The 26977-nt window shown below is 40.7% G+C and overlaps 2 protein-coding genes across 5 annotated transcripts in view; one reads left to right on the top strand and one right to left on the bottom strand.

Annotated features, from left to right (window-relative positions):
* Nucleotides 1–2621, bottom strand: part of akr1a1b (aldo-keto reductase family 1, member A1b (aldehyde reductase)) — a 10381-nt gene extending 7760 nt beyond the window's left edge. Inside the window, exon 1 of one of the 2 annotated variants that reach the window (XM_050054001.1) lies at nt 2481–2621. Coding sequence is in view for 1 of the 2 variants with exons in the window: in XM_050053999.1 (XP_049909956.1) it covers nt 2320–2388 (69 nt within the window). In the remaining variant the exon portion in view is untranslated. Of the gene's footprint in view, nt 1–2319; nt 2446–2480 lie in introns of those variants that run through there. The other variant, XM_050053999.1, reaches the window with a different exon arrangement.
* A 2066-nt stretch (nt 2622–4687) lies between these two features.
* On the top strand, nt 4688–26636 carry uhmk1 (U2AF homology motif (UHM) kinase 1). Of its 3 annotated transcripts, none has more exons than XM_050053998.1 (9): nt 4688–5447; nt 6736–6865; nt 7885–8071; nt 8157–8354; nt 8612–8706; nt 8856–8932; nt 9043–9141; nt 10139–10227; nt 11952–26636. In XM_050053998.1, exons 1-9 carry the CDS (start codon nt 5144–5146, stop codon nt 12096–12098), a joined length of 1326 nt encoding a protein of 441 aa, XP_049909955.1. In that variant the 5' UTR covers nt 4688–5143; the 3' UTR covers nt 12099–26636. The 3 variants fall into 3 exon arrangements, with proteins under 3 accessions (XP_049909955.1, XP_049909954.1, XP_049909953.1); XM_050053997.1 differs by lacking the exon at nt 11952–26636 and having other exon boundaries at nt 4688–4907; nt 4994–5447; nt 10139–10653; XM_050053996.1 differs by lacking the exon at nt 11952–26636 and having other exon boundaries at nt 10139–10653.
* The last annotated feature ends 341 nt before the right edge of the window (nt 26637–26977 follow it).

Raw genomic sequence — 26977 nt, 5'->3', positions numbered from 1 at the left:
TAGTTTGTCCAAATACTTATGAGCCCTTAAAGTCGGGGGACTGTGTGAAGAAATGGTTGTCATTCCTACATGGTTCATACTACATTTTTGAAAAAAGCCTTAAATGAAAGCTGAGAGTCTGCACTTTAAGCAGGTATTCATTGTTTCATTTAAAACCCATTGTGGTGGTGTACAGAGCCAAAATGATGACAAATGTATCATTGTCCAAATAATTATGGACCTGACTGTAAGTGCAACAAGCAAAGACAGGCAAAGGCTGCCATGTGTAACAATTGGAGAGTAACTGGCTGTAAAGTAAATACATCACCAGGAAGAAAAGTTTCATATGAGCAGTCTGTCACGCTCAACTGCACTGACACATGAACTGAATAATTATAAGGAGGACTGTGCCACAACAAAAAAAATACAGTACTGCAAGTTGACTGTTTGAGTGGGGGTAAATGGAAATGAATCAGTGAGGGAAATAAAGGACGAGGTTCATTCTGAGTTACAATTATTCAATATAACATAAAGGTGCTACGCAAACACTACCCCAGCATCAAGCTGCAGCTAAATTAAAAGTTTCAGAGGCAAGGCAGTGCACGCTCGGGAGATCTCCCCACACCAGTTTGATTGTAAACAAGACCAGGCACGCCTGCATAGACCACAGCATCTTAATAACACAGGTACATCAAGCTAATGTTCCAGTAAAGCGAACAAAACAACACGAGGAGCCAAGATATAAAGCAACAAAATACTGAATTAGTTAGCGAATTGTCACCTTATTGGGAGGGTGTCCATTCCCAAGGCACTTCTTTTAAGACACAGTGATGAAGCATTGGCCAAAGAAAAAACTCCATATCCTGATGAATCAATGTTTAAAATGCACAGCTACAGTTGAAAGAGTTCATGTCAGGAGACAGCTGCATGATATCTGTCACGCAGCTGTAACGACTACATCAAACTGTCTACATGTGGAGGAAATATTAAAGATTGGAGAGGTTTTACTCCACAAGTCCAACTCTGTTCTGCTTCACAGCTGTTGGAAAAGAGATTTATTCTTTTACAGAACAATGAGCCAAAACAAGCTCTGCCAGGCCTGACTGTCCGAGGAAGAGGAAGTGGAGTGCTGCTGACTTGCATTTCCCTCCAAAGTCACCAGACTGAACTTTATCACCTCACAGCACACGCTCTTGAATGCTCTAAAATGAGGTGGAATAATCCATTTGATTAAATAAAGATGAGACATGAATCACTGCAGACTGTAACAAGAGAAAACACTCACAAGTTTTTCTATACCCCAGAACTATAAGTCTCCTGCACTTTTATTCACATTATTAAATTCTATGCAGCTTAAAACAGCATTGTAAATGCACTCTTTTTTTATTCTGCTTCAACTGACTCTATTATCCTCTCTAGTGTGTGTTCCACTGCATTTCTTTCCACAGTTTAGGCAATGCAAGTCAATCTGCACATCACTTAATTTACCTCGTCTAATATGGAATCCCCATCCTGCTTTCACACACAATGCATGCCTAAATTAAGCTTTATATGAATGAGAACCGAAGTGGTGTAAAGCACAAATTGCGCACGATATATTTTCCCGGATCTTGTCAAAAATCCATCCTCGTGTGTCAGCTGATATCCTGGAAAGTCACGCGCCTCACCTCAGTTATTGTCCTCAGCTTGTCCGCAGCTGTTTTACCTCTCACGACAAGACGTAGTCAGTTTGCAAAACAATGATGCTTGCATTAATATGCAGCAGTTAGTTTCACTATCCCCCTTTCTTATATACGTTTACTTACTGTTTTACAGCTGTTTACACCTCTGTGAGTGTTTATGAGTGCTGTTCATGTGCAATCACTGTCTCATTATCTAACTTAAACTTCCTCCATTTAATGTTTGGATCCTACTTGTTTTTACTTGTGTAATCTTTTTATTTTTAAACCATTTTTTTACTAGCATTGATAGAGGAAGCCTGAGATTTTACATTTCTCTGTTATGTCACTGTTGTGCGTAACGTTGTAATAAATCAACTTGGGCTAGCAAACGTTAGCAAGCAATAGGTGATGCAATATGCAAAAATTATATATTATTAACTTCACACAGTTTATTAGGACATAGTGAGTAAGTGTATGGTCACTCGGTGGTCACTGTGACATCTATTCTTGAGCTATAAAACAAAAATAACAGCACATTAACGTCAAGTCACCTCGTCAGAATAGCAGCTAACGTTAGCTAGCTTTAGCATCTCCTGGTAAAGACTTGACAGAGAGCCAACTGTCCGCTTTTTATTCGACACCACAGGTTCGCCATTTGCAGATTTATGAACTCACTCACCCGCTTCCCGGTGTGAAAACACAAACGACGCAACACCTGCTTTAGGAGCTGACATTTCAATGACTGCATGATCGCTTCAGCTCAGCTCAGATATTACATAACATTAAGCTAACGTTAGTCAGCAGCGGCTCTTCAGTTTTCAGTTTAAGTCGACGACTTACTGTTTCAAGATTTTAAAACCTGCGGCTTCAAACGGGGACCTCTTCTTGTAGTCCTCCTGGGTGGGAAACGTAAGCAGGAGTGGGGGTTTTTTCTGCCAAATGTTCAAAAACACCACCTCATTTTGGTGACATTTCCTTTTCCGGGATGATGATTCCCTACTTCCGGTAAAAATATATGGTACCCCTAATGAAGAGACACCAGACAAAGGCTTCAACTCAAGCTGGAGATACCAATATTAATAGTGTAATAAGGTACTAATTACACTACTTTTGCGTTACTTTTACCAAAAATGACCTCAGAAGAATGAATAGACATTTTAAATAATGATCATGTTGTTTCACAGAAGCTCCAGTTTATTACAGTTCATTTCAAATCCAGTGCTGAGCAGGTCTGACTGGTTACTGCTTTGTATTGCAATCCCCTGCTTATATTAATAATAGCTTGATGATATGGAACAATTAAATAGCCCAGACTGTTTGAAATAAATTAATATCATTGGACACAGGGAGGGTCAGGCAGGCAGAGGATCAACGTCTAATAATTATGAGATATGGATAGATATTTGTGGACCTGTGGTATGGAGCACAATAAACAAATGTTGAGGTTAGCACAGCAAACAGAATGGGGTGCGACTCAGTCATTATGACGAGCGCAAATTAATACAGCAGAGATGGAAAGCACATCTGGGGGCCCCAGCTCACCAGGGAGAGAGTTATGCACAAGAACAAGATGTATGCCGCCGATGCTCTGTTGTACACATCCAACATATACTAACATCACCCAGATGTGCCGATCACTGGGATGAGGTAATAGTGAGCAGGAGGCCACTCTGTATCCTCGCTGCTTTCAGGCAGCCTTGGGGCACAAAAGCAGAGCGAGATATGTCATTATATTAATGGAAACACAATTAACATGATAATGCACAGTATGGCATGACCCAGCTGTGCCGATCACCAGCAGACCAGACCACAGACTGTATAAATAAGGTCGTTACATGACAACACACAAAGACCCTCGGCGGAGATTTTTTTTGGTGGCACACTGGCGGAAGTGAAGCAGTGTGGATCAATGAAAAATGAAAACAATTAAACAGTTTATTTCAGTTGGTAACGCATTCGGTGACATTGTAAATGTGATACTATTATATAAATTGTGTTTGTAACACTTTACATTACTTTGTTACTGCTAAAACTTAATATATTACTGTAATGCGCAGCTATGATCATAAAAATTATGTGGCAGTGACTTTTGGCAGTTAATTTTGTAACTACAACAGTTGGAAAAAATTCTGTATCAGACAGAGAAATCAGAATCAGCCTTAACCTAGAATATATACACGAACTGGGCAGACACATTGTTGCTGGGATAAGCTCAGTGATACTGTTTAAAGGGGGCACAGAGGGAAGAGTCAGTTTCAAAGTGCTGAAGCCAGTTTGATTAGGTGGGTGTTGAGATGGGATTTGAAGGATGTTGTGCTGTCAGACTATTCTGGCCCCAAACCATATCCAACCAGCATCTTCTCAACCTGTGTAAGCAGGAAAATATGGCTACCATCCTTATGAGAAGGCGATGGAAATGGATTGGACATGTCATACGCAGAGAGCAGGACAACATCACCCGAACTACCCTTCACTGGACACCAGATGGTAAAGGTAAAAGAGGCCGACCCAAGAACACCTGGCGCAGGACGGTGGAAGGAGAGCTGAAGGCCCTGCATCACATCTGGGGTTCCGTAAAGACGCTGGCCCAGAACTGACAGGAGTGGAGATCCTTTGTTGCTGTCCTACATGCCAGCCGGCATAAAGGGCAGTAAGTAAGTAAAAGTAAGTGCGAATGTGTGGGTGTAGCGAGTTCCAGTGCCTGGGAGCAGTCAGGTGAAAACCTTGGCAACTGCTGTGCTGAGGCGTGAGGTGGAAATGGTCAAAAGAAGATCAGAAAGATAAGTGGAGGCTAGGTTGTGGAGGGCCCTGAAGGTGAGCAGAAGGGATTTGTTTCATCAACCTGGTACTGAACAGGGAACCAGTGTAATTGGAAAAGAATGGGGGTGATGTGATCCGGTGATTTGGTGTGGGTAATGATCCGGGCAGTAGAGTTTTGCTCCAGCTTTCCTTCAACAAACCCAATGGAGACAGCATTTAGTGGGAGGAGAACATGTAGTGACACTCCTCACCGGCAGGGGGCAGACTGCAGGGAAAGATGCACCTGCAGGGAGGAAAGTAGAAACGGAAGTAAGATTGATATCAACAACCTGAGTTACAACCAACTTAGGCAAAACTTTACTGCAGTTAGGACCGATACATGTTGTAAGTTATTATATTCGACACGAATGCCGTATTATGGGGGAAGTATTTTCCCGCCTGTCGCTGAAGTGGTTTGTTTTTGTGCTGAAACTCAGTGGCTAGTTTAGCCATTTTGGAGCAGCTAAGGTAGCTAACTTTCTGTCAGCGTGAATTCATTTTGACAGCCTCAGTAAACAGCAGTCTAATATGCGCAGGTTTTGCTCTGTGTTTAGTTTTAACAAGGTTGCAGGTGTGGCCGGACTGTCTGCTCGCTGTCGCTGACACGTCCCGGTAGTTTTGACAGTGCCCCGGTTTGCTCGCAATGCTCCTGCAGCTGCTCCCACCTGTCAACTAGCTGGCTCCTCTCCTCCTGTCTGCCGTCAATGGCTCACTGCGGCTCCTCCGAGCCCATCGCTAAGGTACAGGCACCGCGTCCCGACAGCACCAAGCCGTCACAGGGTACCGTCGACCAGAGCATGAAGCCGGTGCTGTTCGAGATCTTCGGCGAGATATGGACCGTCCAGTCTCGGCTCGGCCAGGGAGTCTCGGCCTCGGTGTACCGGGTCAGCTCGGGCAGAGCCACCACCGCGGCTGTCAAGGAGTTTCAGGCCGACACTCAGGGAGGAGATTACGGGTATCACAAGGAGAGGACCGTGCTGGAAGGCATCCAGGGACATAAAAACATAGGTAACAACATTATTTCACTATTGTACGGCCATCACAGTTACATCAGTCACTTACTGTCTGCAATACTGTCGACCATTGCTCATGTTATAGATATTAGTCATACAGTTCTTAATGCACCATTTTCTAACATGCACATATCATCTCTAACTGTCAACATAAATGTTTGCATGTACATACTGTACTTCAGGGATACTCAGCTTGCTTTAGCCAGGGGCCACTTTTGCAATATGAGGCCAGGGGCCAGTTAATAAACATTAATAACAGTTCAGCCAGGAACACTTTTGTCAAAGAAAACTTTATTTCCATTTGCAATATCATATTTGGCGCTGTATTATATTTGGCAGTATGGCTCTGTTCTGGGGCCCCTCTGCCGTTCCTCAGGCCTACAAGAAAGCCTCTTCCACACGCCTGCATGGAAAGCATAAGGCAGAAATAGCACACCTCTCTGCCCTTCCATGTGCAAATGAGGAAAGTCTGAGGCAGAGAGCAGCAGCAAAGACCCCGGGAACAGAACAGAGCAGCATCAATGACAAACAGAAATGACACTGATAAGTCAGACACAGCATGAAAAGGAGGAGCTGGGGTGGAGGCGGGTTGCAAAGCGGCTTGCAGAGGAAGCAGCAACAGTAGGCAGGCCAGAGCAGTTTAGGCATCCTGAATGAGATTTGCCAGTCGGTTGCATAGAAAGGAATCATGTGATCTATCAGCTGCTCCATCAGTTGATTGGGCTGTTTGAGATCAGCTGATGTAGCTGGGCTGTGAGCTGAGCTTGACATAGTATCCTACCTGAACTAACGCTATGTTCAATTTAGCACAATATATAATAAATGAATTGCCTGTTATGAACGTTTCGATGCTCCAAGTATCCCCTGAACCCTGAGGTCCTCCACTGCCACTTTTTACCTTTTTATCAACAAGCTCCATGTTGATGCTTTTTCTGTGCACTGATACATTATCCACATTCACATCACAAAAAAATGCTGGTGTGAATTTGTGAAGAAAATGGTTGGCGGGCCATCTATCACCTCATGCTGATCCTAAATGTGTCTCTCAGACCTTAAGTTGAGTATCGCTGCTGAACATTTTCATCCAGCCCATCATGTATATCCATTCAGTATTTATTTATGCCAGTCATTTGTGGTATACACCTGGTAGAATATTCTGTAAGACCCTTTACAAATATATGTCCTGCTTTTTAATTCTGCAGTATGATCTAACCTATGAAACAGGATTTGATTCCAGTAAAACAGGCTTTCAAATTTGTGTTTGTTTGTTCTCCTCCCCTCAGTGACACTGTACGGGGTGTTCACCAACCACAGCTGTATGGGTGTTGCCACCCGTTGCCTTCTGCTGGAGCTCTTGGATGTCAGTGTGTCTGATCTGTTGGTGAGAGGCATCAGTGGTACCCAGAGTGGTCGGTAAGTAAGGTGATGTTTCTGCTTCTCATGCAGTACAAACGCTGACTGTGGCAGGTTTACAGTTTATCAGAGCGTCTCCACTATGAATAGATTTGAGTGCGTAATGTGTTGCACCCTTGTTTGTATTGACAAAAGGTGGAGCCTATCCCAGCTGACATTGGGTGAGAGGTGGGGTACACCCTGGACAGGTCACCAGACTATCACAGGGCTGACACATAGAGACAGACAACCATTCACACTCACATTCACACCTACGGACAATTTAGAGTTATCAATTAACCTGCATGGCTTTGGATTGTGGAAGTCAGCCATAGTACCTGGAGTAAACCCACGCTGACACAGGGAGAACATGCAAACTCTGCACAGAAGGGCTCCCCCACCCTGGGTTTGAACCAGGCAAACTCTGCACAGAAGGGCTCCCCCACCCTGGGTTTGAACCAGGAATGACAATGCTAACCACTGCACCACCATGCCGCCACTGTGGAAGCTATCTCAGCTTAACAGGAGAACCTTGAAAATTACCTGCTTTGGCTAATTTTGTTCGTTTATACAATTAAAAATTTGTTTTTTCATATTCCACGCAGCTATAGCGAAGTTAAAGCTGCATGCAAAGTATATGTTATGTTCACTCGAACGTTGATCAATGTAAATGGCGTTCTGTTGCCTTAATGATTGTTAATGCCAACAAATAAAACACCAAAGCAGTCAGGTTTGGAACCCACAGCTTTATGCATATTTCTCCTTGTTGCTTTTAGTGTCGCTTGAAATATGACCAACACATTTTGACTGTAGCTGAGGTTATACTTTTAAAAGCATGTCCGAAATATAGTGCTGCTGCTCCCATGACAGAAAATGTCTTCTTTAATTCAGACAGTTGTATAATGGCGTGATACATGGTTCATGTGCCCATCACAAATGAAAAAAAAACACCTACTTGAATAAAAATGGTTCAAACCTTCATATATTTAAGAGTGCTTTAGCTTCCTTTTTAACTTAATGTTAGGATTTTATTTCGGCAGACCCCAGCAGGGCCACTCCATGTGGCTTGTCCAGCACTGTGCCAGAGACATCCTGGAGGCTCTCGCCTTCCTTCACAGGGAAGGCTACGTCCACGCTGACCTCAAGCCACGCAACATTCTCTGGAGTGCCGATGACGAGTGCTTCAAGCTCATCGACTTCGGCCTCAGCTTCAAAGAGGGAAACCAGGTGGGTGTGCCTCGCAATTTGAAGGTCACTAATAGAGTATCTGCGATAACTGTATTTCTAACTCTCCCTGCCTCACCTCCTCCAGGATGTCAAGTACATCCAGACAGACGGGTATCGCGCTCCAGAGGCCGAGCTTCAGAACAGCCTCGCTCAGGCTGGGGTGGAGGTGGAGGGGGACTCGGGCTGCACGGCCGCCATAGACCTGTGGAGCCTTGGCATCATCCTGTTGGAGATGTTCTCAGGAATCAAACTCAAAGACACCGTCCGCTCACAGGAGTGGAAGGTAATGATGACGATAAAGATTTAAAGAAACAAGATGGTCTCAAAATGTATGAATATAGAGAAAGAAAAAAACATAAAGTAAGAGGAAATATCTCTTTATAAAATAAGAAACTGACACTGCAGGACTTAATTATTTAAATAAAGGAAGTTTGTAGAAGTTTTGAAACATCTGTTATCAGTAAGGAAACGTCTCATAGAGCAGAACCTCACATGCAAAAGATAAATCGATCTTCTTTGATTTGTTTCCCTCTCCTTTAGGACAACAGTGCTGCCATTGTCGACCATCTTTTTGCCAGCAACAGTGTGGTGTGCCCCGCCATCCCTGTCTATCACCTCAGAGACCTTATCAAAAGGTTCGCTCTCACACACTCAGCTGGCGTTTCAGACTGCTTGGATATGATTACTGTTATTCACTATACTGTGTTGGCCTGCTATCTGTGTAAGCAGAGGAGTGTTGTCAGTACTTTTGTTCCATTGGACTTTTGTCACGTTGTGTCTGCAGCATGCTTCTCAACGACCCAAAGCAAAGATGCACTGCTGAAACTGCCCTGCTGAGCCCATTCTTCAGTATTCCCTTTGGTATGTGTCAATATTTGAGACTTCCACCAGGATTAAGACATCTCGAAGTGAACCATATTTAATCAGTGTGCTTGTGTGTGTGTGTGTGTGTGTGTGTGTGTGTGTGTCAGCTCCTCACATTGAGGACCTGGTTCTGCTGCCCACTCCAGTCCTGCGTTTGCTCAACCTGATAGACGACAGCCATCTGCACAATGAAGAAGAGTACGAAGGTACAACAATGCATATGTTTTCTGTCTTTAAATTATGAATGACTTGTGCCTAGTTCACACTGAACTTTAGCCCTGATTTTCCACTCATTCCCCAACTAATGCCTCAGGTTAGAGGCAAATCACCGTCGCCTCAGTGTTTGCAAATCAGCACTTGAGCGCTGAGTGAACTTTTCAAAGACGCGAGTCGAGAGCCTTGACAATGCGTCGCAGATGTCTCACAGGCTAAATATCTGGACCTGTCAGGGAGCTACAGCCAGTAAGAGCACATGACACGGCTTGAGGGAGAACCTAGGGTATGGGTTGCCTGGAATAATAGGAACTTAACCACATGTGCTTTATTTGCTACACAGACCAAAGCTGTTTTTGTACCTAGAGGAAGCAGGCCATGGCTGCTTTCAGTACGTACTACAGTTACCCTTACTAAGTACGTACTGTTGCATAAAGTACCCATAAATTTGGGACTACTTTGTTATCACATTGCACCTTTAACTTTGAGCCTCATGCTCATATATTCGTTGCAATCGATAATGTGAATTTAAGTATATTGAAATATTGATTACACACACAAGTCACAAATAAGATACAGTACTCAGGCGATGTGACTTTGGTTTCAGCTGTACAGAGAACTGGGGGTTGGAATAGCTAGAAAAGCATACTTGCACGTGGTATCACGTCATTTCTCGTGTCACTTCTCGCATATGGTTTTCGTGAAAAAGGTAGTTTGGAGACCAGACAAACTTATCTTGGATTTCTCTTGTGAAAGATCTCGTAGTGTGTGAGCCGTGTTGCCCCTCAGTTATGTATGGTGAAAACCAAAACGACTTCAAGTCTCCATATAAGAGAGCAATATGTGTAGCGTGAACAGAACAGCGGTCTGATGACTTTGAAAGTCATGCTGTGTGAACTAGGCAGTGGTTAATTACTGAGTTGATTTCCTGTTTCTTTAACGTATATAGAGGTACGAGTAAGTCAAAATGTCTGCCATTGTGTCTTCCAGACATCCTGGAGGACATGAAAGAGGAGTGCCAGAAGTATGGCTCTGTGGTTTCTCTGCTCATCCCCAAGGAGAACCCAGGGAAAGGACAGGTTAGACTGTTGATCTATGAACCAGCAATCTTCAAAAATGTTTCAGTTAAACTACAGGAGTCACAGGGAACTCTCAGAGTTAGAAATATTTGTTTTACAGCTGCATTAAACATACAGAACCTCCACTGTGTTTCAGATGTACAGACTTCATTAGGTTGTAGCACACAAAACTTTATGAAGACACATTTTGTACAGTAAAATAATGATTTAAAAAGTTGTGTAAAATATGAGGGAAAGGTGCCAATATACTCTTTTTTTTTCAGTTCAAGTAGATTATAAAGATGATTCTAGCAGTATTATTCTGTTAATTGACTTCATTAATACAGGTACCCTGACTGAACTGATACAGTGGTCTCTTCTTTACTCACCTACCCCCTAATGTTCACTGGGTGCAGCTGCATGGTTTCTATGACTGCCTATAAAAGCTTGTTGTTATTGAACTTGAAATCATTATTTAATAGTACGTATCACTGTTAGTGATGTCGTCTCAACATATTTTCAGCAAATCAAAGCTGCAGCCATCATGGTTGTTTTCGAAAATGTCTCAACGGTGCTCCTCTTTACGGTCTTCATCTCAAAAACATCCCATATTAGATAAACGGTTGTGATTGGGACAGCATGTCTCAGGCCGCTGGAAATAATTTAGACTCGCAGATTCATCTGGTTTCTTGGAGAGAATAAAGGCCAGGACACCTGCTGCATCTTTTACTGCCTGTAAAATGCAATGTTGGGAACTGGGTGCAACCCTTGTGCCTACTCGGTACAAACATTCAAGGGCTCACAGGCAGCACTGAAGAATATTTAGTGATTCAAGGACTTTTATTAAGTCAGTGGTGTGTCAGTTAGGACAGATAAGCACACGCAGGAGGTTCCATTTCAGTCTTTTATTTTAAGGCAGTTTGAGCTGGTTTGAACCGAAGAAAAGAATAAAGAATATTAAACATCATGATTCCTGATTTGGAATAATTAATGATCCAACAAATGTAAATTAACTTTATACACAATAACTATAAACATAGGAATCAGGAAATAACTTAAACTTAACTTAACTTAAGCAACACAACAAATGAATAATGATCTTGTAAGGTTCATATACTAGATTTAAACAACTGGATGAGGCGGCTCCTTTGGTCTCCAGAGAAAAGGATTGCTACCTGTGAGCTGCTGCTACATTTAGACTCTGGGCTCTGCTCATCCAGGAAGAGGGAGGCAGGTAGGAGTGGCTGGGGATTTTCCATAAGCACCACATCATATCCTACTTAATTGAAATCCCGAATTCTGAGCTGATCTTCTTCCAGTGCGTATTAAAATACAGTCCATGGGACAGACGTAAAGCTCTGGGTAACCCTGAATGTTCGACTTCTCCTCAAGATATCTGCCAGACATGCAGGACACATTGCTGCGATCCAAAAGTTGCTGCCTGAAAAACAATTGCTTGGGAACACTTGCATGCCACTACGGTGTGACTCTCGCTTTTGAGTGTCTCATCGGTGCATCTACATCTACAACAGTGGATTTGAAGGGGTAAAAAATGTGGCATGTGTACAGGCCCTTTGCTTGTTAAACAAAAATGTAATATGTATGTATTCTAGTGGACTCTGATCCGCAACGAAGCCATGGCACGACCAGAGCGCATTGCAGCTACATCCAGTCAACATCGGGGATTACATACATTCATTCATTCACCTACTAATTTCTCAACATGTCCTGTGTGTGGCCATCAGGTGTTTGTAGAGTATGCCAACTCCAGCGACTCCAAAGAGGCTCAGAGGCTGCTGACGGGCCGCACCTTTGATGGGAAGTTTGTCGTGGCCACCTTCTACCCTCTCAGCGCCTATAAAAGAGGTTACTTGTACCAGACTGTGCAGTGAAGTCCTGAAGTTCAATTTACACCTCTGCACTGTTTGCATGGAAAAACACAACTGCATAAGCCACCACTGGGGAGAGCTCATTTTCTGCCTTTGAAAATAACCACCACAGGTCATGAGTGGCTGCCCTGCAGTTTGAGTTCAGATGATTCAGTTATTAGTAAGTGTAGTTCAAAGTTCTGCATGTGTGGTTTTCTACGGTCAATCTTTTTCACGCAGAGTGTAAATTGAACTCAGCTGTGAGGAATAAACAGCAACACTTTATTTCTGCTGCTGCCTCCAGTCTGTGCGCTAGTCTTTATCAGTGCATACCCCTCTAGTGCTTCAAGGTGACCTGCACCTATCTCATTTAATGACTCCAGGCCAAAGGTCTGTTGTCTGGGTACAGCAGTTTCTGTTCTAGCTTCCATTTCACCATCATTCATTTCTAGAAATTACCACACTGAAAGAATGAGTAATTAGGACAAGTTAAATCTTCTCCGATGTGGGTTGCTAGAACAAAAGTCTGAGAATCTGTGCTTCACATTACATCTAAAGAGTTTCATATCTGTAGACAAAGTGAAACACTTAATCTCATCAGTTGAGTCAGGGATGTGAGAAGAAACATGTAGCAGGATAACACTGATCTCTCAGTAGTATGAGTGAGAGTTTTATGTCTGTCAAACCTGAAATAATAATAAATCTTAGGTTATTATTTCTTAAGTTGAACGTTTAATGAGAGGAATCAGCGTGGTACAAGGGGATTATACAGGTGTCCTCTGCTGGCTCCTCAGGCTGTTTTCAGGGAGAAGTGGTTTGGAGTGACCCCCCTCCACCAGCTGGTAGTTTTCACTCAGTCTCTGCCATTATCTGAGCAAGCCAAGGGCCCCTAGTGCCCTGCCCTGTAGCCTTATGCTTTGTAGCTTTTTATTTTCAAAAGTCTACATACTCAGAGAATATTTATATCATCCGTTGACTTTGCTCCCATTTATATGGAAGCCCATTGAAGCAAAAGAGTGGAAAGAAAAGATCCTGTGAGTCACTGTGAGAAACTTTCTTGAAATAATAGTATCTGATTTAGTATCTCCAAATAACAGTATCTCAAAATAATGACTTAGTACCTCAAAATAATGACTTAGTATCTCAAAATAATGACATAGTTTGTCAAAAAAATGACTTAGTATCTTGAAATAATGACCTAGTATCTCAAAATAATGACTTAGTATTTCGGAAAAAAATGACTAAGTATCTCAAATTAATGTCTTAGTATATTAAAATCACGACTTAGTATCTCGAAATAATGACTTGGCATCTCAAAATAATGACTTAGTATCTCGAGAAAAAAAATGACTAAGTATCTCAAATTAATGACTTGGTATCTTAAAATCACGACTTAGTATCTCGAAATAATGACTTAGCATCTCAAAATAATGACTTAGCATCTCAAAATAATGACTTAGCATCTCAAAATAATGACTTAGTATCTTGAAATAATGACTCATTATCTCAGAATAATGACTAAGTGTCTCGAAATAATGACTTAGTATCTTAAAATCACGACTTAGTATCTTGAAATAATGACTCATTATCTCAGAATAATGACTAAGTGTCTCGAAATAATGACTTAGAATAAAAAATGACTTAGTAATACAAATTAATGACTTAATATCTCAAAATTATGACTTAGTATCTTGAAATAATGACTTAATGTTTCGGAATAATGACTAAATATGTTGACAATGACTTGGCATCTCAAAATAATGACTTAGTATCTCGGAAAAATGACTAAGTATCTCAAAATAATTACTTAGTATTAAAAAAACTTAGTAATTCAAATGAATGACTTAGTTTCTTAAAATCACGACTTAGTATCTTGAAATAATGACTTAGTATCTCGACATAATGACATGTCTCGAAATTTTGACTTATTTTCTCGAAATAATGACCTAGTATCTCAAATGATCACTTAGTATCTTGAAATGAAGACTCTGTGACTCAAAACAAAGACTTAGAATCTCAAAATAATGACGTTGCATCTCAGAACAAGCATCTTGAATCAATAACTTGGTATTTCGAAATGATGACTAAATATCTGGGTATAACGACTTAGCATCTCGATATAATGATTTAGCATCTCAAAGGATTTGTATCTTAGTAATAAAGATTAACTTTCTTAAAATTTTGGACCTTCCATTCATGATGGTAGACCCAATATTTTGAGATACTAAGTCTCTATTTTGAGGGAGTATATCATAACGACTAACAGGATCTTCTTTTCATCACATTGGCGGAAATATGCTTCCATACCTTTATGTTTTGTGTTTTGACTACAACACTGAACAGCACATGAACAAGTGAATATTTTTGAGTGCATGCTGAAAATGACTGATGTATGAATAAAATCTGAAAATTTTCCAGTTGGAAAATAAGTGTATGAACAAAACTAGTAGAAGCTCCAGTAGTGGTAGAAAGTGTCTTCTGACTAACTAAAACCAAGTACGCTTTACTTTTTAGTGACCTTGTAGTCATGGTGTAATGGGAATAACAGTCCAGAGCCAAAGTGCTGAGCAGCCTATAGCTGTTTAGAGTCTCACTGAGACAGGAGGAAGTGCAGATATACAGTAGCCAGTGTACATGTAAGAAAAGTGGTTAAAAGCCACTGTGTGTAATGTTTGCAGTGTCTTTAAAATCTTGCTAATGGCTTAGGTTGTTATTTGAAGAAAATGGGGACAATCTAGTGGACGTTGGTGCAGTTTATGTGTCGCTTTCGCCAAAGTTGGACATTTTTGAATCCTGCACATGGTGGCTTTAAAGATTGTGTCGCACTATGCATATGAGACGTGTAGAGAGAATGTTCAGTGGCGACTGCACTAAATAGATTGTTACAGTCTTCAAGTGAGACTTTTAATCTTTCAGTTAGTTTGTGCATGAACCAGTGGATTGATACATAGACTGCAAACCTTGTAGAAATATGATTCACAAAGGTGTCTGTTTTTGGTGAACCCAAAATGCAGGATATAGAATTGTGTCATACCTTTGTCAATGTCAAGAGATGTTGCTAGTTGCATGACTGGAGAGGAGAGTTTTATGAATCAGTAATGTGACAGAAATGTCGTAAATTGTGCAGTCTTGAAATGAAATAATATAATTTTGTTGTGTTATATTGATTCTATCAGGGCAGTGAGACAGCTTTACCGATAGAGTCCAGGAAGAGGCATGATTATGTTGGTTAGCAGTGACAAAGAATCGTCAAGCTCTGTAATTTTGCAGTGGAATTAGGGCTGCATGATATGAGGAAAATATGCAATATGCAATAACGTTGTTAAATATTGCAATAATGATATTACTTGCCATTAGCTAACTAGCTAAAACACAACTTTGCTTGTTCAATTATAAAGTGAACGGAAATTCCAGCATTCTTTTATTGAACAAATTGAACATTGAACTAAACACAAAAGGCACCAATAAAAAAAGAATGATAGTTACATTTTAAAGTGCAGTTTTCTACTGATACTCTCTTTCAGCTAACTAAATAAAATCCCTGACTGCAATATCGCAGTCTTTCATGATGCGTTTATCGCACAGGTCGACACTGCAATCACGCTAAAAAAAGAAAGATATATTGTGCAGCCCTAAGTGGAATGTACTTTTACGTTGTAGATGCATGGATTATTTTGTTCAGTTGGACTGGATATGTAGTATCCGTCACACCAACTCAGTCACACTGAAACAATGATTTCTACACAAGTGCCCTCTGACATTCAAGCTAGCTACCTAACCAAAATGCTGCTATAACAACAGGTTGTGTAACACCTGCTCGTGTCGATTCCTCAAGTAGCCAAACAGTTGCAGATGCCTTAGAGAATACTTCCCTTCCAAGTTACAAAATGGAGCAGGAAACTATTTTAGCTTCTTCGTAAAGCTGACTCATTCTTCACTGTATTTTCATTAAAGCCAGACTGTGTATGTTTTACCCAACAGCAGCAACTGCGACTAGAACTGACAATGATGGTATGATGCTAATCCCAGTGTTGGCATTAAGCACCAGCCACAAGCCAAACGCTGTGGCTGCTAGATTTGCTTCACTCAACAACAGCCAAAAAAAAAAACATTGGTAAATTATTGAGTCACTGGAAGATTTTGGAATCTATCAGCTTCAGTGGCAGGTGGACAAAATACTAATTCCCATCCCTGGCTCATGCTACTATTAGCTACAGCTAATGCTAACCTAATGGGTTAGCTAAATTTTGAGCAACTAAATACTAGAAATGCTAACCTACAATTTAGCATTAAAGGGACAGTTAACCCCAAAATCAAAAATACATATTTACTAGATTGTTCTGGTGTGAGTTGCAGAGCATGCATCTTCTCATGGACTGGAGGCTTGTGCTTGTGACAGCATGAGATGTAAACATTAATGGTGTCCTCCTCGGCTGAGCTGTAACGTTAGCAAGCTCAGTGGTACTACGTGAGCTAGCAGGAGAGTAGTTGAAACATATAAAACTACTCAGATTGTCTTGAGTAATGGTCATGATTTCATGTTTTTCAAATGTATTTTTTTTTGTGCTTTGAGCACCACAAGCCAAGTCCCATCTAGTTCCATTATATTGGAGAGAAGGCAGACATCTCTACTGCCGATATCTCCAACAGTTGCCAACTCTCACCAAAACAATCTGGACTGATATATAGCACTACAGCTAAGAGAAAAAATATGTATTTTTGACTTTGGGGTGAACTGTCCCTTTAAATACTGCTTTGCATGTACTGTTTACCATTAAGCTAAAATGCTAAGTAATTGTATCAGTCGTACAAGTGAAGAAGCTCAGTAATGTGCTTTATAGACCCATGTTTACTTTTAAGTTTGCTTATATAAGCTAACAACAGCCACCATAAGTAGGGATGCACGATAATATCGGGAAGTCATTGGTATCGGCTGATATTGGCTTTAAAATGAACTATCTGATTCAGCCAACTTTCTTATTTTGCACAATGAATGAATATTACATACATTGAAAAGCATTGTGTTTCATGTCTCCATCTGCTGGTGGGCCGTCACGATAAGACAATGCATGCATAATATGATGTTAAATCCACAACAGAAGAGACTTGATGATCACTAAAATTAGGTGGGGAAAAAGTGGATATATCAATATCGGTCAAATGAATTGTTACATATCGGCATATCCAATATCGTGCATCCCTAGCCATAAGTTAGTGGCCATACACTACTAATCAACGCTGCAGCAGCAAAATCTGTAGTGTACTGAATTTAGCAAGGGTGTGTTTTATTGCTTAGGTGTTAAACTTTTAATTTCTAAGTGGAAGAATGAGTTATTTCTTTACAGTCTGTAAAGAGCCGCAGCTGGTTCATGTTGTAGAGCACAAATAGAGAGCCCTGCTCCATCAGAGTGGGTACTTTGGGTGATTTAAGCATGTTAGAAAAACGTGATGTTCATATAAAATAAGAACATTTTTGACACGTATGGAGATATAAATCTTTGTCTGTCTGAGACGTATTTTTATTAAATAATGTGTCGTTCCTTCCCCTCTGAGAAAATCTGTTTAAATTCTGCAACTAAAAATGTAAAAACAGATTCAGGGCCAAAGTTGCAGGTCTGATCTCAAGTACTACACAAAAAAAACCAACATATTTTTCTATCAACTTTATTTGTATGTGCCTGAAATGTGAATTCCAAAGTTTCCACTCGAGTGCGCCGCTGGCCTAAAAATCTCGATGTGAAACTTGAATTGGACTCCAACCACTTGACTGCACAGCACTTTTGAATTAGCAATCTGTGGTATGGAAGCGGGATGATTAGTGTTGTCAGTTGCTTATAACCAGTCGTCCTCAAAAACTAAACAACACATTTTCTTCCAATTTTTTTTATTTGTCCCGTAGTTTGTCAAAGACCTGCTGCAGAAAATTAATCTTTGATAATGTCAGGATATTCCTTTGAAGTTTAATTTAGTCCTTGATCGTCTTTCAATATATAACCTTCTTCTCTATGTCTGATTCAGTGAGACTGTCCTCCCCAGAAACAATTTGTAGAAGCAGCTCATTATTAGTTTTTCATATTTATGTTTAGTGTAGGTGGTGACCAGTGTGACTGGTGTGACAGTGGCTGCAGTGTTTATGACAGGAGCAAAGGAGGAGGTCAAGTGATGTGGTATAAAGTCTGTGTAGGGACGAGTTCGGGTTGGATGAATGGCTCAAACAAACACAGGACTTTGACCCAGCAGATTGCTGTTTGTGTCCCATATGAAACCAAAAGTCAATGTTGAATTGTTTTAACTTTCACACATAAATTAACTGACGTCATACTTTAAATTAACTTACTATTATTTTATATATTATTTTAAGCCAAACCATGAGTCATTGGCAAACGACCTATTCTGTCGTTAGAAATGAGGACATGTTGACGTCCTGCCACAGGTATGGGCGCTAATTCAGGAAACACTCCTGTGGATCGTATTAGAGGGTGGGAGCAATGTGGTCGTAGGGGTTTGGTAGTGTCTTTTTTTCTGTAGCAATGCTGCCACATGTTTACTGACTCGGTCCCTGCAAGAATAAACTCTCTATAGGCTTAATGTAGCTTATAAAATAAAGAGTACAGGCCTTAAATTCTGTGGCTTGTAAAATGCTTTAAGGAGAATTTGGAGGTTGTTGCGAGAACTCCCTTTGTTTGTGTTCGATGATGCATGACAAATTAGTGTTTGTAGGTTGTGGTCGTTGCATGGTTTTGAGATACTGTGTTAGCGAGTGTGTCGAAAAAGTGATTACAACTTCCACAGCTCAGTCTTGCCTTGTCTAACTACTCGCTAACAAAGGCTTATGTTGTGTTCACCAAACACAATGTGAATTTTCGCGTTGCTTTACTCGCGTGAGGTTCGACATTAGAATATTTTGTGATGACTCGCTTCATATGCACAAATAAGTGGATCTCAGTGCTGATTGGCTATCGCGGCATGAATCGATCAATCGATTGTCCAGATTTTTCAACTCTCGCGAATACGCATTTGACTTTGGCTCTTCAAGCATTAATAGCAGCTGCCACAGAGCTATGAGTGTCTGCAGAGGAACAGAAATATTTTTTAGCAGTGTTTGAATATTAGACTCAGTGTTTATTGTGGCTACTGTTGATCTGAATGGTGTAATATCAAGTTGTCTGCTGCATGCTGATTCTGTTTGGGTAGGAGCTCACATTAGTTGAATCCTGAATCTTACCAGCTGAGCTCGAGGATATGCAAAGTCAGCTGTTTTTTGTGTTCGTTTACACAGTGATAATCGTTTTTATTGATTTTACACTTGTGGAGTTAGTTAGTCTTTTTTATTTTATCACTATCTAATTAGTAGCTCTCAGTGTAGAGGGCGTAGTGTTTTTGTGTTTCCAAATTAGGTGTGTGCTATGCAGGTGAAAAAAAGATGCGAGAACATGCAACATGCTGATCACCCTGCAAATGTGATATTAATGGACTAGTGAGTCTTGTCTCAGTCATGATGATGCTGTGTGCACGTGGTTAATGCTCACTGTCGCTGTTGACCATTGAGGTGAATGTGAACACAATCCAGCTTGACCATTATTTAAACATTTAAGTCAAGCAGCATCATGAGATTATCAGACACATGCTTCTATTGCTACCTATTGGTGACCACATGCAACCGAGGCTGCAACTGACAATTATTTTTTTGTATCATCGATTATCATCGTTTTTAAATTTTCTTTCGTATCAAAGTAATCCAGTGGTAGTTGTCTGTATAGCATGTTTTGCCTTTTTGATAGGACAGTCGTAGATTGACAGGAAAGGTGGGAGAAAAGGGGGATGGTGTGCAGCAAAGGGGACGTGGGTCACCGCGAAGGATGCACACTGTACCGGGTGAGCTAGAGGTCGTCCCACTTGGTCATACTTTTAATGGTGAAAATTTACCAATATATCAACAAATACAGGCAAAACTGTGGCTCAGGTTTTAGCCCACAGTTAACGTGTAAAAATTATACTTCCTGTTTACATAGTACGCGCAGTTCTCTCAATCTTGTCTGCATTTTTTCGATGGAGTACATAAACGAGCAATCACTTGTTTAGATTGTCGACGATAACTTTTTTGTTGATTGATCAATCAAATAATCGTCTAATTGCTGCAGCACTAATGCAAACTTACTTACCTGCTCACAGAATATCAGCAACTGTATCCAGAAATGTTAGTTTAAGCTAGTATGTTGTGCTAAAAAAAAAAAGCATAGCTTCAAATAAGCCTGCTCAAACTCTGTTGTTGATGTTGAACCTTATTGATCTCACACTCCAGCTGATTGATAGTCGACTACAGTGAGGAGGCCCCGACTGGAATATTTTTGTTTTCAGCACTGACTGCTTTGCCATTGTGAAAGTATTGAGTCTTGATTCGTTACGTTCAACAAATCATTGGTTTGTTCAAATTCTCTGTATAAAGATTGGCTACATGTTATCAAATGTGATATAACTGCCATATGTTTTTGTACCGTAACACACTAAGGCCATATGGTCAAATTTAAATAATTGATTTATTCAAGATGTAATAACAATAACTTATCTTCCCAGTCCATTGGGAGCAAACTTTAAACACAAAAAAGATGAGCCACGAGGGCCTGTGTTGGCAGGGGGCAGGGGAGGGCTTCATCCCAGCGCTTCGTGAAAAAAGGGCTGGCAGCACTTTTTTTAATGACGTGCTTTGCGAGGGTTTTGTTTTTATAACAACATTTAATTTACACATTGAAACAGTAGCCTGGTAGCTAACATAACGCTACATTAACAAAGGACGTACCACACTATCAACAAAAACTTTACAAAGCAACAACATGTCGCGTCTGCCAGCTGATCTGCTCCCGAGCTTTTCTGTCTTTGTTGTGACAGTAGAAAGAAGCCCTGCTAAAGGGAAAGTTCAGAGATTTTCAACTTAAAGCGCTTGGAGCGGCCGCACAAAAAAGGTGGAGCGATGGCGGCTGCATGTGGCCACATATGTTCGCTCCTTAGTGAGAGCAATTGAAAAACGACACTGGCGCTGAATGAACAAAAGCTTTGTGGGCACAGGCCCCTAAATGGCAGACAGGTACTCTACAACAACAGCTTGAGTTTACACACCTGCAAAAAGCCACCAGATCCTGTTTGTTCATGATGCGTGTGAATATGTCCTGCCATATTTGGCGTGTTGTCTGAGGTGGCGTGTAATATCTGCCCTCATGCTTCCATGCCTGATGTTGGCATAGATAGAACCAGTAGATGGCACTAAAGGGCGCAGTCAGAAGTTTTAGCCGCAACAAACACAGTAACAGTGGAGGAGGTCGTAGTAAAGTACCTTTAAACAGAGGCAGCGTTGTAGACGGCGGTGGTCTGTGCAGCCATCATATACGCCCCAACATGTGGACAGAGAATTCTTTTCACTAATTTCACTATATGTTATTATATATTACAGATTTGTTCTGTTCTGCCGTTATCTAAATTTCATTTCCCATGGTCGTATCTCACTTGAGCCACGCTTCTCTGTTTCGTCCGTATCCATAAGCTCTCAGAAAACGTGCACAAAATACGGATGAAAAGAAAACAGGACAGGACCATCTTCGTCTCTGTATCTAACGTTGAGCATAAGGTGAGCCCGTAGGCTGCAGTACTGATGATAAGTGCACAGTGTTGTTGGCACACAGAGGGGAAAGGCTGGAGAACAGAATCAGAGCTCTGTCACACTCGTTGGGTGATTCTGAACCAGTTGTTACTTCATATTGTGGAGCTGAAGATGGGTTGAAGCTGCCTTGCTTTTACATGCACTGGCTTCAAGTCCAACACGGGACAGACAGATGGACAGAGGCCTCTGTCCTCTAAGGCTGTCATGTGTAAGTCTCCTGCTCTGCTGGCTTCATGCTTGGCTCCAGTCCTTGATTCTTGTCCTCATGTCTGTCTGTGTGGCTCCGACTCCAACAGGCGTCTTCCTCTCCCAGCTTTTATAGCTGTATTATTTTGTATCAAGAGTTCTACCTGTCTTCCAATCAGTTTGAATTTGATACTGGCTTCATCAGGCTTCTTCTTTTTATTGTTGGCACTGCATGACATGAAATATGAGTGTTTAAGTCTTAACATTTCAAACACTGACTTCTCGCTGCCGTTTGGGTCTGACAGTGAGCTAAAGTGCAGCTTTAAGTCAGTTTATCTTCCATTTTCTGTCATTTCTCTGTCGTCTTTTTGTCTTCGCTGCTCAGCGCGGCTCCTTCTTTGTGCACTGACAGAGATTCAGGGCTTTAATTTCATAGCATCTGACCTCTAGGCCTGACTTTGATAAGCTCTCAGCACATTTGTGCATTAATGTGTGTGTCGAGATAACTTGGACAGTGTTTGTGTGTGTGTGTGTGTGTGTGTGTGTGTGTGTGTGTGTGTGTGTGCAGTTAGAGAATGAAGTAGCGGTAAAAAGTTACCACAGTTTTGGGAGCCAGTGTTTCTCAGTTGTAAGAGCTGTCTGCTGTGTGTGTGATTCGTCTGAAACATTGTGTGTCAGACTATTTTCTTCCATCTGTGTGCGTGTGTGTGTGTGTGTGTGTGTGTGTGTGTGTGGTAGGGCTGCACGGTATGAGGAAAATATGCAATAACATTGTTGAATATTGCAATACTATTTCCAGTAGATACTAAAGTGTACTCAGTTCGAAACAAATAGCTTTTTGAATTAAAACAAAAAGAAAGGAAATTAATTCCAGCTTTCTTCCGTTAAATAAACTGAACATTAAACTGACACAAAAGGCACCAATTTGTAAAAAATGAACGATAGTTACATTTTGAAGTGCAGTTTTCTACTGATACTCTCTTTCAACTAACTAAACAAGTCCCTGAGTGCAATACGGCAGTGTTTCATGAGGCGTTTACACACAAGTTGACATCGCGATGACGATCAGAAAATGATATTGGGTGCAGCCAGAGTGTGTAGTAGTGTGCTGTTTGCTTGCAATCTCAATTTTAAATCATAAGTACAGTCTGAGTAGGAGTGAGTAAGTGCATATGCAAGTGTGCAGCCAGCCATTTATACTGTGATGTCTTTAGTGTCCATTCCTATTAACAAAGCACACGTTACATAAGGCTCATCTTTACAGCACAGACAATAGAAGATGAAGTACAGTGGTGTTCAGAAAAGATCAAAATGCTTCGTTCTGCTCATCAAAGCAGACACAAAACTTTCCCTCAGTCAGCTCAAAGTTTACGTCCTGTCAACACGTGTACAGATGTTTTTATAAATGGATAGTGTCCTCTGTTTTTTTGGCGTTTCGTCCACAAGCAGATGGAGTTTTAGATGGAGTTGCTAAAGGTGCTTTCAGACCTAGAGTTGTCTTGCTTTGGTCTGAATCAGGGACTAATTTAGTTACAAAGCTGTATAATTGCCTAGAGTTGATTCATGTTTACAAGCAGACCAGATCAAATGCCTTGTGTGAGAAAGCTGCTCTTGATTGGTCAGAATTTCCATGCGGGAAAAATCCAGGAAGTAAAGCAAACGTTGAAGAAGAGTACACTTGCAAGATAAATGTGACACTTTCTAATGTCACAATGGAGGGACAACTACGCAGGTTGATTTTAGCGCTGCTCATCGTGGACTATATTGCTGTCATTGTTCATTTTAGTCAAACCATACAGTTTGAAAACGAGGCGCGGCTCCAACTAGAAAACAATGTTTTGATGCATTGGATGTGCTGAATGTGCATATTAAGGCAGTACAGGAGGAGGTGCACATTAATAATCCTCCAGGACTGTAACATGCTCATGTTTAACCCAAACAATGTGTCATGTGACTGCAGTTGGTTCAGATCCAGGTCAGAACACCTTCTCACCACAAACAAACCGCACCAGAGTTCGTTTGTAACCGGACTGAGACTTTCTTGAAGAGATGGTCTCTGTTTTGGTGCAGTTGCTGTGTTCACACCTGCCCAAACGAACCGCACTCAGGGGGCAAACGAACTTGAGTTTGATTGAACCAAACAGGGCAGGCGCAAAAGTAACTACGCAAGCAACTTTTGCATGTCCAGAGCATTCCCCAAATCTTTGAGTGAGCTCTTTATATCAAAGGAGAATCAAGAATGATGAGATCTCCAGTCAGCATTTTGAAAAAGATAGCTTGCACACTCTACCACCTTTGAGACTGTGGAAGACAGCTAACGTCTGTGAGCGTTTGGAGTCGTTTCTGTGTTCTAGTGTGGGCGCAGATATTTTGTAAAACGAAGGTTGTGTGAACAGAATTAAACGGGGAAAATGTCCATCTGTAGAAATATCTGTACACGTGTAGACGAGGCCTTCATCACAAAAACTACACCTTCAACTGAAGGCGAAAAAGAACAATCACACTGCAGCAGTGATTACACCTTCACATGTACTTTAATTTTTGAGCCGTCCTTGCAGTTAATGTCATACATATTGACAGGAAGTGTTTACTGGTGGTAGAAAAGAACTGTGATTTTGTGCGAATAACAACTTTTTTTTTTTTTTTTTTTTTTTGGTTAATTAATTCTGATTTAAAGCTGCATTAATTCATTGATTTGCCAGCCAGAAAACAACTGTCCAAAATAGACTAACAAACTCTGTCGAGCTGTGAACTTCAGATTCAGGTGATAACTTTACACATTGTTTTCTTTAATCCATAAACATATTAATTAGTGCAGCTTTAAATACTTGTGTTACATTCAGTGTTGGAATGTAACTAAGTACATTTACTCAAGTACACTACTGAAGTACAGTTTTGACGTATTTGTACTCAAGTATTTCCATTTTATGCTTTATTATACTCTTTTTTTTTTTTTTACTTAAGTTACTTTGCAGATTCAGATTATCAACACAAAATATACATCAACTAATAAATTGTGATGTGAAGGTGTTGGGGAATAAAAATCAGCTTCACAGAAGGTATATAAAGTAATTAAAAATAGCCCCAGCTTAATCAGCTACAAGATTAAAGTGACAAACATTATTATAACACAATTACATGTATTATTCTGAAATGAGCCGTACTTTGACTTTTGTTACTTCAAGTATATTTTGATGCTAATACTTTTGTACTCTTATTTAAGTAAAAGTTTGAATGCACTGTGCAGTTTCTACTACTTTACTCGGAGATGTACTATGCAGGATTTTAAAAACTCCCTCTCTTCAGACCCTCTCTCAGTGTGTGGTGGTGTGGCCCTCTGCCTGAACTTCCTTATTTCCTGTGTTCAGGTTGTTTATGGTTGCATATCCCCACATTGCCCAGGTGAGGGCGGGGCTTTATATAAAGGTAGTGAACAGGTGCCACACTGTATGCAGCAGCCATCCAAGTGACACAGTGCCAGACAAACGAAAGAACAGCGAGGCAAAACGGGCGTGTTTAAAAACAGTAACTGACAATCCTGCATAGTATACCTTCAAGTAAAAGGTCTGCTTCCACCACTGGGTATGTTTGAATATTTTGGCACTCATGTAAAATGGGTCCTATGAGCTCCGCAAAAATAGGAGACAATGCGCTCAACTCACAGAAACAAAAAACTGGGTGCTGAATTCCAAATAAAGTTTAAAATTGGCCCTTCTTCAGTGTGCTCTGGCAAACAATATGAATTTGTTTTGTTTGCCAGACTGAAGAAGGGCCAGACCCGAAACGTCTGTGTGGCAAAGTAAAATTTGATAAACTTGGAGTGCTGTTCCTCTCATCTTTTTGAATCCTATGAGCTCCGACCTGAAGAAATAAGAACAGTGAATGAAACAACAATTATGGAGCTGCACAAACTCTGAGAGCGGAAAAATACCAAATGCTGACGAAACTGTCAGACAAACTAAACCAAAATGATTTGATCAGAACGGGGAACTTGCACAGGCATTATATCATCATTTTGAGTCCTCAAAACTCTTATGTCTTTTTTTTTATTATTATTATCAAAAGACAATCTTTATGATCATCATCGCCATTTTTGGTTGTGGTCTTGCTTTTGGTTTTATTTGAACCAGTTTGGTCGAGAGGCAGTTTGTTGAATGTTGTGTAAAAGTTGGATTCTGACGGAAAAATAGAATCTGCACCCGAGACCATGCTCCGAGTTTTGGTGAGAATTAAATATACGTTCATGGGATTGTTTTCTAGTGTACAGACTCTATTTTTCCATTTTTCACATATTTTTCTGTCCAGCATCTTGTATTTATCGTCTGTTTGAATAAAAGTTGGATTCTGACTCTCGATGATGTTCCAGAGGACAGTGGGATGTTTTCAGAAGTGGGATGATTGACTTGGTTGAATAAATTAAAACAATTGAAACATTAAAGTACAAAGACTTTATATTCATTTTAATCCCCAGATAATCCATCCTCAGTGAGCAGTCACTGCTTCGTGAAATGTCCCACAGGTCAAACTGGACTAAAACACAAATTACTTTCAGTTTCAAAACTTCTGCTTAAAGGAAGCACAATGTGAGGAGGTCTGTATGCAAGACACATGTATGAAACCGTGTGAGTTCGTCCATGCTTTACAGCCTTCCAGTTGAGAGTGGATCATGGCGCTCATACTGTTGTCTTTGAGTATCTCACAATAAAAACGATGCTTGACATGAACTGATGTTTGTGTGGTGTTTTTGGCTCAGTGAGTGACGGACTAATGGATGTAATGATGGACAAGACAGAAGATCAGCTTCATTTTTACCCCCTGATTTTTAGAACACAACCAACCAGAGAAGCTCATTAGTGTCTGATGTGACCATGTTAGCATGCAGAATGTAAACTCCTCTCAAGATTATAAAAAAAACATATTCCCAGAAACAATAAGGAAGATATGACCTTGGTGTCCTCAAAGGTAGCTACATCTCTCACTGAGTGTCTTATAAATATGTATTGCATTTATTCTGAAGGGTCTCAGAGTTCTTGAGGCTGGGATGATGCCGTCCAAAAAGCTTTAA

This window comes from Epinephelus moara, chromosome 10, assembly GCF_006386435.1.
Source record: "Epinephelus moara isolate mb chromosome 10, YSFRI_EMoa_1.0, whole genome shotgun sequence".
Lineage (NCBI taxonomy): Eukaryota > Metazoa > Chordata > Actinopteri > Perciformes > Serranidae > Epinephelus > Epinephelus moara.
Note: the sequence above shows the minus strand (reverse complement) of the source record. Positions and strands in the feature narration are given on the sequence as shown.

Coding starts and splice junctions, on each gene's coding strand:
- uhmk1 (XM_050053997.1), top strand. CDS start 5,144: ATGGCTCACTGCGGCTCCTCCGAGCCCATCGCTAAGGTACAGGCACCG. Junction 6,866..7,884: donor AGTGGTACCCAGAGTGGTCG/GTAAGTAAGGTG, acceptor TTATTTCGGCAG/ACCCCAGCAGGGCCACTCCA. Junction 8,355..8,611: donor TCCGCTCACAGGAGTGGAAG/GTAATGATGACG, acceptor CCTCTCCTTTAG/GACAACAGTGCTGCCATTGT.